The sequence below is a fragment of the Pongo pygmaeus genome, chromosome 5 (genome assembly GCF_028885625.2).
Source record: "Pongo pygmaeus isolate AG05252 chromosome 5, NHGRI_mPonPyg2-v2.0_pri, whole genome shotgun sequence".
Taxonomy (NCBI): Eukaryota; Metazoa; Chordata; class Mammalia; order Primates; family Hominidae; genus Pongo; species Pongo pygmaeus.
This window is the reverse complement of record NC_072378.2, coordinates 25,535,936-25,549,762: the sequence shown is the minus strand read 5'-3', so window position 1 is coordinate 25,549,762 and position 13,827 is coordinate 25,535,936. Positions and strand designations below refer to the sequence as shown.

Sequence of the window (13,827 nt, the reverse complement as noted above, 5' to 3'; positions counted from 1 at the left end):
CCCTGTCACCACACCTGGACCTTCTAACACCATGTCTCACGTGTGGTGATGGGGTCCCACACAGACAGAATATTGCATCCTCCATCTCTGTGCTTCAGATGAGCAAGCTGCCAAAGCCATGTTTCATCCTCTCAGACCTGTGACATTAACATCAGTGCCTCTCCCATGACTAAAATCCCCGGCTTTGAATCTGAACTGGTCCTGGGAAAATGGTAGTTACAAACTTATAGGCAGAAAAAAATAATGACCTGGATGAGTAAACTAAAAGAAACAAATGGAACTGTATAAGAATCCAGATAGAATTTAGCCATGGCTTCAAGCAAAATGGGGTTAAGAATGTCATTAAAGCTATAACTGCCGACCGGAGCAGGGTGGTAGACAATATTTGAGTAATCTGACAGGCTTTCTAGAAATAATCCTACCTCGCAGGATTCTGATTTGCTCCACTAGAGCAGATCACTCACCATCCCTTAAAAATCCTTTATTCTGGGACTATGGTTTGACTGTAGAGTATCACATCACAGAGCATAAGCAAGACAGACACAGCCTAGCCCTCACTGAATTTCCATTCCAGAAGCACTGATGGTTTCAAGGACTGCTACAAATGGATGTTTCTAAGTATGAAGACTAAATATAATGGCGAGAAGAAGTGGAATGAAAAAATAAAGCTTTGGATGATGGCCAGTCAGGAGAGCTTTCTTATTGACTCTGAAACAAGTACAGCTTTCTAGAAGGAAGTCTAGCTGTAATATGAAGTTCACAGATCTCGACATACAAATGCATGCAGAATCTAATTTTAATAAATATAAATGGTAAACAAGGTTGCTTGCTTGTATCTGAATTATGTTCAAATAGGGGACATATGTTCAAATAGGGGACATATGTTCAAATATGTTCAAATAGGGAACATAGGAACCAACTGCCACAGTGGGAAAATTCATGTATACATATGAGAATGACTCCCCATATTTGCTAACAAACTCCAGCTCAACACATAGCCCATTTGATGTCTTTTCTGACACCTCCAAATTTTCTAATTCCTCCTCTCCATAACTCACACCTCAATGAGAAAAATACCAGTAGAGGTAAAAGAATAACCAACACACATCACATCAACTTATGCCACAATGAATCCTACAACTCTACCATTTAAGTGCAGACTGATACCTTCATGAATTAGCATGTTGAAGCTTCTACTACATCGAAATAATCAGCCAATAAAATTTGTTGTAATTCAATTAGCAAAATAATATCAAAGCCCATCCAAAAGGACTGAGAACAGTCTCTTCATATATATAACCTGGCTCTAATTTTAATAGTAAGACTAGTAAAAAACAGTAAAAAAATTTTTTGAGTACCATCTATTTTTTAATATTTAGTTATTGCATCCCAAAGACTACCATAGTAATATTTATACACATATTATAAAACAAGGAGAAATATTAAAATAAGTCAATAATATAAAGTTCCACTAGTTTTTTGTAGCCCATCTTGGATTTTTCTCTAGGTACATACATTCCACATTAGAAGTGGCTGCTCTAGAGCAGGTATCAGCAAACTATAGCCCATGACACCTATTTATGCAAATACAGTTTTATTGGAACATAGCAATACTCATTCATATATTGTCTAGGTCTGCTTTCAAGCTACCACAGTGGAATTGTATAATTGCAACAGCAACTGTCTGGCTCATAAAGTCTAAAATATTTACTATCTGGTCCTTGACAAAAAAAAAGTTTTCCAAATCCTCCACTAGAGTCTCAATAATGACAAATGTCCTTCCAGCCCCTTAATTAAGCAAGAAAAGTAGATGATTTGGGTCTACTCCACTAATGCAGTCTTTACTGATGAAATGAAAATTCTCCAACTAAGGAATTAGTAAGTAATTTTTCTAAAAGGTTTGACAAATTTCTCATGCTACATAGTTCAGGTAACTGTATTTAGTGGCTTATTTAAATATAGTTTCCCTTTGCCGACAGATTAATTAAATGTGGTGAGTTAGTTGGTGGATGAGACCAAATTAAACATGGTGGATTAGCTGAAAAGTTTAGCACTGACCCTATACATACCTATCAATGGTATAAAAATCATTATGGCATAATAAAATAAGTCCAAAAAAACGCCTCAAGCTGCCCTACAGTGTCTTCACTCCCGTAGGCCAGATGTTCTCCAGGGATGGACCCTTGGGGACCCTGAGAGTCATTCAGGAGGTTCACAGGTTCAAAATCGTTTTCATAACAACACTAAAACAAACTTATCCTTTCACCGTGTTGACCTTTGCATGGAAGGTGCAAAAGCAATGGTGGGGAAAACTGCTAGCACCTGAGCACAAGGCAAGGCGGGAGTCTTCACTGACACAAGCTCCTAGTTTTTTAAACAAACATCAATTTCATTTTAGAATGTCCTCAGTGAAGCAGTAAACATTACTCATTTTATTACATTTTAGCTCTTGAGTACAAACATTTTAATATCCTGTGTAACAAAATGAGAAGTATGTTCAAAATGAGAAGTATCTTCCTCTTTCCTCTATATATCAAAGTGATCACTGTCTCAATGTAAAGTGTTTGTGTGATAGTTGCATTTTTCAGCAGAACCAGCTCCTTTTTTTCAGTGGACCATCACAAAAAAATGACAACGTATAGTTATTTAGATTTGGGATTTGGTAGACACTCCCTCTAAAATGTAAGAAGTAATCTGGTCACTTCAAGATATCACTTCACCTGATAATATGGTTTTTTCTTCCAATAGTAAAATCGTATCTTTCAAGCAAAAATTCAAATTTTGGAAAACTTTTGTCTGCTACTATGAGCTCATCAGCTCTAAAGTACTTAAAAAAACTTTTATAATATCAGCGATGATAGTTATGAAATGTCTTTCTTTTTTATTTTGCTATTATACAAGAGGAAGATACTTGAAAGCTATGTATAACTCAATGAACAAATATTTTCTAAGTTACCAATGCACAATGCTACAAAACTATGTATGGATAAGACCCAGTCAAAGAATAAGATAGACCAAACAGACTTTAATGTAACAAAATACAAAAAAGTTCATTGATATGGTTCTGATTCTACATTGCAACTTGTCTTTAAGAAACCACCACTTGTTGAGTTTTGGTGAAGTACCAAGGAAGAATAGCCACAATTATGTGAAAAGGCTATTGAAAATACTCCCTTCTCTAACTACACATCTTTAAGGCTGGATTTTCTTTTCATACTTCAGTCAAAACAACGTATCACAATTTTATGAATGCAGAAGTAGATATGAGCATCCACTTTGTCTTCTATTAAGTCAAACATTAAAAAGATCTGCAAAAAGATAAGCCAATGCCACTCTTCTTGCTGACTAATTTTTGTTTTGGAAAACATATTTACTTTTTCATAAAAACAGTACCTATGTTAGTACCTAATGGTTTGGTTTATTAGTGTCATTTTTTTAATTAATAAATATTTGAAATTTTAGTTTTAATTTATAATATTGTAAATACCAATGTTTTGACCCACAAAAACCAAAGATCAATCATTTTTAAGATTGTAAAGGGACCAAAAATGCTGGGATCAAAAACGCTGAGACCAAACACTGGAGGACTGTGAACTTCTATCTTATTCCCATTCAATTTTCTTGTTTTATTAGAAAATACTTACAAAGTAAAATATTTTCCCTTTTTCTTTCTCAGTTCACTTTTTTCTGAGCTACACAGGAAACATCTGTCTAAATTTGAAAGTATAAAGCTGCCTCACTTATAGGAAGAAGGAGAACTGCTCTAAGAAGGAAAAAAAAAAATTGCCTGAGAATTGGAGGCTTGAGGCCCATCAGCCACAACTACAGACACAGCTGAGCCTGCTTCACCATCTTCCATAGTCCCAGGCTGTGCAAAGAGGAGGTATATCCAGCTAGTATACTTTTTCCCTGGCCGATTCAGTTGGCTAGAGCTCTTCAGGGACCACACTACAATTCTGGATTTCCTGCCAGGTAGGTGGAAAAATAATTCAAAACGGTATTTTGGGGGGCAAGATGCTGGTGATGAAATGACATATGGGCAACAACAATCCTCTGTGACACTTCAGTTGTCCAAATGGCACAAATGATATAGCTGGAATCCCAGATTTCTCTCTCAATTCCACTCAGAGAGAAAAGATTTATTGGGTTGGAGTTTATTAAGTAGGGCTGACCCCTGCCTACCTATAATAAGCAGCAGCACATCCAGGATTGAAGAGATTGGGATAGGCCAAGATAAATTACCAGACATTCTGGAATAGGGCCGGGCTCGACTGTTAGAGAGTAAAATAAATTTGCCAGGTCTGCTGTGCTAAGAGACATGGGGAGCAAATGAAGCTTTTCTCTGAGGCCTGAATCTCACAAGCCATAGCCCTAAATATATTCAAGTCAAGATCTTAAATCTAAAAGTTTCTCAAATAACTTGTAACAGGTTTCATGACTTTATTATCACTATCACATGGCAGATACTGGCAAACTGATTTTCACCAACATACACATACACACCCTACCAATGCCGAATTCATAACTCTGAACTAAAAGTCATATCTTAGAATTTCGGTATTAAAGTTCATCCTTGAAAAAATGTTCTAAATAGCAATTAGGTAAAATAATACTACATTTTATAGACAGGGTAGAATAGACAGACTTCTGTAGGCTGATATAAGAACCTAAGAATTGTACTGTTTTAATGGTAAAATTCAGCACATTTTCTAACTACGAACTCTGGATTTTGGATACACACATGCACTGTGGACCTCCACGAGTCATCCACAGTGATAAACATATTTGAAACTATAACTTGAAAGGCAAAAATCTAGATTCTTAGATTGTCCTGATTCCTCTTATAAAACAATTCTTTGGAGATAATGTACAGCCCTAAGTGCCAACAGAGAACTGCAGGAAAGAAAAGAGAGAAGAGAAGAGAAGAGAGAAAAGAGAGAGAAGAGAAGAAAAGAAAAGAGAAAAGAGAAGGGAACGGAAGGGAGAGGAGGGGAGCGGAGGGAGGAAGGAAGGGAGGAAAGGAGGAAGGAAGGGAGGAAAGGAGGAAGGAAGGGAGGAAAGGAGGAAGGAAGGAAGGAAGCAGCTTACCTGTGGTCAAGATGACTAAAATCTTGTAAATTCAATTCCCTGGTGTCTTGGGTAAGATAAATTGTATCCACATCCTATTTGAAATATAATTCAGTCATATCATCAGTCCATGCAGATGACCAGGAAAGCAAGAGAGACAGTGAGAATTAGACAATGACAATGGCAGGTTTTTATGTAATCTGAGAAATGAAGATTTTAAGTGAAAAATAAATGAAGGGAAAAAAAGAAAAATAAGCCAGCCAAATATTAGAATATTTTCCAGGAGGGTGTGTGCTCATGCACATGGACACAGACATTCTTACCCATTGTACTTCTTCCCTGTATGAAAATCCAAGCCAGTCACAAACACAGGCATACATCTGAGAAAATCCACCTGAAACATATAACAAAAACACTGACAGGTCTTTGGCAAAATGATTTTTAAATTAAAATTTTAAAGCTTAAATATGGCCGATATTGACAATGCTGATTATCCTTTTCCTTTTTAGGGGGGAAAAAAGCAAAGATTCTCCTCCCTGTTCTATAGTAAGTACATAGCAGGATGCAATACAGCTTAAATATAGGACTTTTGTCCACCAATCTAAAGTCTGTGCGCTGCTAATTACACCTTGAAACTAATTGCACCTTTACAGTAGCACACTAGGAATAGACTTAACTTCCTGGCAGGGGGATATCCATCCAGCTATTCACATTTCAGTTTTAAAATGCATGCTCACCACAGGGGCCCTGCTCAGCCACGGTCTGGCTGTCCCACAGTGCCTGGAGACTAGCCAGGCGCTCAGATGGCTCCATGGAGACTTTTTTCATGATTCTCCTGTAAGATCAACAACAACAGCACATTTCACAAACCACACTTTTTGACTGCACATAGAAATAAATTTTGTCACATTCCTTTTTTGTAAACAAAGATGAGTGTCACTTCCTTTATAGATGAAAGGTATTTAGCAATGCAGTCTCCATGTTATAGTTTTATAATGTTAGATTTTGTTAGAATAGTTTGAAAAGTGTGTTCCACTTAATGAATTATTAGATTACGTGTATACCAAATATAAATTACTAATTTTCAATTAATTAAAGTAAAAATCTCTTCTGTCCTTCTATAGTGCCTTGCACAGATGTCCATCAAGAAACTGATCAAGTCATACTGGAATAGTTGTTCCTTTTGCTATCTCTTCCCCTGGGCCATGATTCTTCTGGGACAGAGAACATATGCAGCTCCTCCCAACCCCCCATCCTCCTCCTCAGAACCTAACAAAGTTCTTGCCCACACATGCAGAGACAAGACAGAGTAGTGGTTAAAAGTACAGCCAACCATCCCAAAGTTTCCTTATTCAGGAACTGACACATTTCTGAATTTGTCAGTTTCTGAGATGCTATCCCATAGGGTTATTGTGAGAAAAAATGATAATAGTACCTACCAAGTTATTAGAATAACCCCCCCAGGGCTGAGCCTGTAATCCCAGCACTTTGGGAGGCCAAGGCAGGCGATTACTTGAGCCCAGGAATTCAAGGCCAGCCTGGGCAATGTGATGAAACACCATCTATACAAAAATTAGCCAGGTGTGGTAGTATGCGCCTGTAGTCCCAGCCACTCAGGAGGCTGAGGTGGGAGGATTGCTTGAGCATGGGAGGTAGAGGCTGCAGTTAGATTGCACCACTGCACTCCAACCTAGGTGACAGAGGGAGACTCTCCAAAAACAAACAAAAAAAAAAGAATCCCTGGTGTGTGGTAATGTCAATATATGTTAACTGATACTGTCATTAGTTATCACAGAGTAATCATTTAATGAATAGTTTATGAATTCATTAATTCACTCAAAAAATTTTTATGAAAGATCTACAGAGTGCCAAGACGCAAAACCAGGTACCAGGCATACAACCATGATTAAACACAGATGCTGCCCCTGCCCTCACAAAGCTAGCAGTCTACTGTGAGAAACAGATGAATAACCAGGCACTAGTGGAAGAGAACTAACACAAGGAAAGTTCAGGGTGAAAGCGAGGGCAAAGAAGGGGCACTTAGCTTATTCCCTGGTGAGGAGAAGGGATGGAACGTAGGGAGTTCAAAATGCTCTTTGGTATAAAATATATCTCTGCTAAGACCCACAGGAGGGCAAAAAGAGACAATCAGGTGAAGCATGGAGAGAGGAGGTGTGAGCTAGGGGCCAGGAAGTGTTTCAGATAAAGGAACAGCACACCCCCAAAGATGAGAAAGCCCATGCTTACCAGAAATTCAATCTAGTTCAAAATAGTTGGCAAATGATGCGTGATAAGGAGAGGAGTAACAGAAGAATCTGGGGAGCAAGACAAAATCCCAGGTCATGGTGCGCCTCACAGGTCAAATAAAAGGATTTTGATTTTATTCTCAGGGCAATGAAGAGCCATGGCAGACTGTAAACAGACGAGTACGTGATGATTAGATGGGCACTGTGAACAAATATCTGCCTGTGTAGGTATTTGCTCTCATTTTTCTACAAAATTGAGAAATAGAAAACATAGCTTGAAAAATAAAAAAGAACTTTCCAGGACTGTTAAGAGTCCAGCTGAGAGTGAAGGTCTTGGATTCTTGGTGGTTCAGGACTAAACAGCTGTGGGATTTTCTCCTGCAGCCCTCAGCAGCCCAAATGTATATGGAGAGGTGGGAAGCTGGCTTGCTGCAGGATGCAGGATTTCCAGGTGGGTGTGTCAGAAAAACAGTGGGGACAGAAGGAGCAGAGGATACCGACAAGGCCTAGGTGAAGTCATGGATGTTGTGGGCTGAGCAGTTAAGAACGGACAGGAAGGCAGGACGGGGGTGGCAGAAGAAGAGAAAGCCAAGCCATCCCCAGTCTGGAGGCCTTGAAAAAGTCCAAATACTGGTACTTCAGGGGAGAGGAAGTGAAAGGCTGTAGTCAGAGGGGGAGAGCTGTTTTTTCATCATGGAATAAGCTGTTCCAGAAGATGACAAGGTCATGTGGCCACAAAAGCAAGTGGAAGTAGGGTAGAGGTGAAGAGGTCTTGAGCTGTGAGGAAGGGTGTCAGGGCGTCAGTCACCCAGTACCATGACAGGACGTGGGTGAGAGGTGGTGAAATAAATACATTAACCCATATTGAATATAGTTTCATCTTTAATGATTTCAAGGCACTCTGCTACATACAATGCTCTCAGTCATTCTTATGAATTTCCATCACCTTGTAGAGACTGGAAGAAAATGTTCCCAGTTATTTACATGTTCTGATTGAATGGATGTATTCCAGATAAAATATGCTAGGGCCTGAGACGTCGCCTGGTTGGGTTGTTCTACTCCTGGAGAAAACCTCAAATACATATCAAATCATTTAAATACATTCTGTTAACATGGAAAATATTCCTCCTACTTCTTTGTAAGTTTTATGACTAAGACATAATCAGGTTCCGACATACCTCATTTTATTGTATTATACTCACAGGTATTGCATTTTTTGCCAATTGAAACTTTGTGGCAACCTTGCATTAAGCAAAGCTATCAGTGCCATTTTTCCAACAGCATGTGCTCACTTCCTGTCTCTGTGCCACATTCTGGTAATTTTCACAATATCTCGAACTTTCTCATTATTATAATATCGTTTTGGTGATGTGATGAGTGATCTTTGATGCTACTATTGTAACTATTTTGGGGGACCATGAATCACACCCATATAAGACAGCAAACTTAGCTACTTAAAAGTGTGTGTGATCTCACTCCTCCACTGACAACGATTCCTCTGTCTCTCCCTTTCACCAAGCCCCCCATTACTTGAGACATAACAATATTGAAATTAGGCCAATTAATAACCCTGCAATGGCCTCTAAGTGTTCAAGTAAAAGGAATAGTCGCACATCTCTCACTTTAAATCAAAAGCTAGAAACAAGCTTAATGAGAAAGGCACATGGAAAGCCGAGACAGGCTAAAAATTAGGCCTTTTGCAACAAAAAATTAGCAAAATTGCAAATGCAAGGGAAAAGTTATTGAAGGAAGTTAAAAGCGCTACTTTCATGAACATGTGAATGATGAGAAAGTGAAACAGCTTTATTCCTGAGATGCAGAAAGTTTTAGTGGTCTGGAATGAAATATTCCCTATGGCAAAGCTTAATCCAGAACAAGGCTTTAACTCTCTTCAATTCTATCAAGGCCGAGAGAGGGGAGGAAGCTGAAGTTGGAAGCTACCACAGGTTGGTTCATGAGGTTTAAGGAAAGTTGTCGCCATAACATAAAAGCACAAGATGAAGGAGCAAGTGCTAATGAAGAAGAAGATATAGCTAAGATGATTGAGGAAGATGGCTACACTAAACAACTGATTTTCAACATAGATGAAAAGAGCCTCCTATTGGAAGGAGATGTCATCTAGGACTTTCTTAGCAAGGGAGAAGTCATTGTCAGGCTTCAAAGCTTCAAAAGACAGGCTGCCTCTCTTCTTAGTGGCTAATGCAGCTGGTGACTCTAAGTTGAGGCCAATCAGTGCTGATGTTCCATTCCAAAAACCCAAGGCCCTTAAGAATGATGCTAAATCTCCCTGCTTGTACTCCACAATAGAACAAGAAAGCCTGGGTGATAGCAGATCTATTTACAGAATGGTTTACTGAATATTTTAAGCCCACTGTTGAGACCTACTGATCAGAAAAAGAGATTCCTGTCAAAATGTTACTGCTCATTAACAATGCACCTAGTCACTCAAGAGTTCTGATGGAGAAGTACAAAAAAATCAATGTTGTTTTCATTCCTGCTAATTCAATATCCATTCTGCAGCCCATGGATCCAGGAATAGGTTTGACTTTCAAGTCTTATTAAGAAATATATTTTGTGCCTGTAATCCCAGCACTATGGGAGGCCAAGGCGGGCAGATCACGAGGTCAGGAGATTGAGACCATGCTGGCTAACATGGTGAAACCCCGTCTCTACTAAAACTACAAAAAAAAAAAATTAGCCAGGCGTGGTGGTGGGCACCTGTAGTCCCAGCTACTCGGGAGGCTGAGACAGGAGAATGGCATGAACCTGGGAGGCGGAGCTTGCAGTGAGCCGAGATCACACCACTGCACTCCAGCCTGGGTGACTGAGCAAGATTCCATCTCAAAATATATACATATATATATTTTGTAGGGCAATATAAGCAGCCATAGATAGTGATTCCTCTGATGCACCTGGGCAAAGTAAATTGAAAACCTTCAGAAAAAAATCACCATTATAGATGCCATTGAGAACATTCATGACTCACGGGAAGAGGTCAAAATATCAACATCAACAGGAGTTTCAAAAAAGTTGATTCCAAACCTCATGGATGACCTTGAAGGGTTCAAGAGTTTAGTGGACGAAGTGAAAACAGCAATAGAATTAGAATTAAAAGTGGAGGCTGAAGATGTGACTGAATTGTTGTAATCTCATGAAAAAACTTTTAACAAATGAGAAGTTGCTTCTTATGGAGGAGCAAAGAAAGAAGTTTCTTGAGATGGAATCTACTTCTGATAAGGATACTGTGAACATGCTGGTCATCAGAGAAATGCAAATCAAAACCACAATGAGATACCATCTCACGCCAGTTAGAATGGCAATCAGTAAAAAGTCAGGAAACAACAGATCCTGGGAAGGATGTGGAGAAACAGGAACGCTTTTACACTGTTGGTGGGAGTGTAAATTAGTTCAACCATTGTGGAAGACAGTGTGGCGATTCCTCAAGGATCTAGAACTAGAATTACCATTTGACCCAGCAATCCCATTACTCGGTATGTACCCAAAGGATTATAAATCATGCTACTATAAAGACACATGCACATGTGTGTTTACTGCAGCACTATTCACAATAGCAAAGACTTGGAACCAAACCAGATGTCCATCAATGATAGACTGGATTAAGAAAATGTGGCACATATACTCCATGGAATACTATGCTGCCATAAAAAAGGATGAATTCATGTCCTTTGCAGGGACATGGATGAGGCTGGAAACCATCATTCTCAGCAAACTGTCACAAGAACAGAAAACCAAACACCGCATCTTCTCACTCATAGGTGGGAACTGAACAATGAGATCACTTGGACACAGGGCAGGGAACATCACACACCGGGGCCTGTTAGGTGGCGGGGGGCTGGGGGAGGGATAGTATTAGGAGAAATACCTAATGTAAATGATGAGTTGATGCGTGCAGCAAACCAACATGGCACATGTATACCTTTGTATCAAACCTGCATGTTGTGCACATGTACCCTAGAACTTAAAGTATAATTTTAAAAAGATACTGTGAACCTGGTTGAAGTGACAATAAAAGATTGTTTTTCTTTTTTTTTTTAATGTCCCTTAAGTCAAAACAAATGATTTAGAATATTTCGTAAACTTACCTGATAAAACAGTGGGAGGGTTGAAGACAATTGACTCCAATTTTGAAACAAGTTCTACTGTGAGTAAGATGCTATCAAACAGCATTGCGTGCCACAGAGAAATCACTCATGAAAGAAAGGGTCAATTGATGTGGTAAACCTCACTGTTGTCTTATTTTAAGAAATTGTAAGGCCAGGTGCAGTGGCTGATGCCTGTAATCCCAGTACTTTGGAAGGCTGAGGCGGGCGGATCACCTGAGGTTGGGAGTTCAAGAGCAACCTGACCAACATGGAGAAACCCCATCTCTACTAAAAACACAAAATTAGTCGGGCGTGGTGGTGCATGCCTGTAATCCCAGCTACTCTGGAGGCTGAGGCTGGAGAATGGCTTTAACCCGGGAGGCGGAGGTTGCAGTGAGCCGAGATCGTGCCATTACACTCTAGCCTGAGCAACAAGAGCAAAGCTCCCTCTCAAAAAAAAAAAAAAAAAAAGAAATTGCCACAGCCACCCCAACCCTTAGCAACCACCACCCTGATAGTCACAGCAGCCATCAGCATCCACACAAGCAAAAACTTCTCCAGCAAAAACATTACAATTCACTGAACGCTCAGGTGACTGTTAGCATTTTTTAGCAACAAAGTATTTTTAAGGTATATATATTCTTCTAGACATAATGCTATTGCATACTTTAGTAAACATAACTTTTATATGCACTGAGAAACCAAAAAGTTCTTGACTCACTTTATTGCAATGGTCTGGAACCAAACCCACAGTATCTCCAAGGTATGCCTGTTTACCTAATACATGTCAGATGTCATTAATTTCTTCAAATTCCGTGCAAATGCACAAGATCTACAAGTGTAGCATGATTTTTGTCTATTTTACCCAAAGGAACCTGTAATTAAGAACCATTATTTTAATACTTTGGGGTAACCATGTTTGAGAAGACATTATAATTAAAATGATATTACAGAATCTGGCAATTTGGAGTGGTTCATCTTGGTTCAAAACCATCATCTGGCATTTTAATGGCATTATATTCTGTCTACATCAAGACAATGAAGCAGATATTATGCAAAGAAACAGCAAGGCTGTCAGAAGTAGGCTCAGCCATTATTCAACTCAATTAGGTAAACCTTGGACACAGAAAGCTGGACTTTTGTCTGACCTCATCTAGGATCACATTTCTCTTTTAAAATTCTTGCTTTGTTTCCATAAAACTGCAGGCCATGCTCTTCTGATGATACATAGGGGGTTTAGCTACTCAAACACAGGAAGAAAATATGGCAAAAAATCTTTGACCGGAAGCTGGTAGGATTACAAACAGGAAGCTGGCAGTCTACAATTACAGAAAGAAATAAATTAATCTTGATGGTAGATTTGGAAACCAGAGCCTCAGTGTTACTCGAAAAACAACAGTGGACATTCACACTCAGGGTTAAGGGGAAATCAATCAGAGAGTAAGGGAGGCAGCAGCTAGGGCAGACATCTGTGCGAACCAACCTGCACACGTGTCCGGCGGAGTCTTTTCAAGTACCTCGGCTTCTTTACAGTTCTCATTTTTCTTTTTCAACTGAGATTTCAGGAGCTAAAGGAGTCTCATGAAACAAGTTTATTCATTTCCATAAGAGATAAAGTTGTAAGAACTAAATTTCCAGAAGGTGGTAACTGTTTCTTATCTATGCTAACACTGTGCACAGAAATAATGAGTTAGAGGAGAATCCACTCTACAGAAGTTGTTTTCTGCCTGTAGTTAAATGAGTGCAAGGAGCCCCATCAGTGTATTTGTTACCAGGCACCAGCTCACACACACATACATACACACACACACACACACACACACAGAGTGTTACACAGACAGAAAGACAGATGATTTGTTGTCCAAATAAGTACCATGAAAGGTAAACCAAAATCCTAAAACAAAACATAAGCAAGACATGTCTCTCACATGCAGGCAGCACTAGCTTTGATTCAGCATTTGCACTATATGCATTTAAATTGCACAAGACTCAGAAAATAGTTATATGTGGCAGCAAGAAATAACAAACTAGATGACAAACATACCAACTCTTTCTCCATGCAAATCTCATGATAAACTATTGACACAAAAATTATAGATTATTTTAATGTACTCATACTAATTGATTTCTTTAAAATTCAATTCCAGTACTCAGCCTATGCAACATGGCAACTGTCTCCAGAATAGCACATGCTTTAATGCTGCAAGCCACACAACAAAAGGCTACCTACTGCTTTGCAAAGTGAAGAGACTACCAAAACACAGCAACCACCTTTCTCTTGATTATATATAAACTCCTATTTCATCAGCTTTCTCCATAATAACCTCACATTTTCATACCTCATACCTGTATTAACAATATCATTTAATACTAAAAAAAAATTCTAGCTTTGTTTTGGAGAACAGCCAAGG

The 13,827-nt window shown here is 39.0% G+C and overlaps 1 protein-coding gene across 9 annotated transcripts in view; it reads right to left on the bottom strand.

Moving 5' to 3' along the window:
• Positions 1-13,827, bottom strand: part of CARMIL1 (capping protein regulator and myosin 1 linker 1) — a 354,404-nt gene that overhangs the window by 174,867 nt on the left and 165,710 nt on the right. For all 9 annotated transcript variants that reach the window (XM_054493464.2, XM_054493465.2, XM_054493468.2 and 6 more), the window contains 3 exons: positions 5,805-5,902; positions 5,391-5,461; positions 5,089-5,162 (listed from right to left, as the gene is read on the bottom strand). In XM_054493464.2, coding sequence (XP_054349439.1) covers positions 5,089-5,162; positions 5,391-5,461; positions 5,805-5,902 — 243 coding nt within the window. The remainder of the gene's footprint in view (positions 1-5,088; positions 5,163-5,390; positions 5,462-5,804; positions 5,903-13,827) is intronic.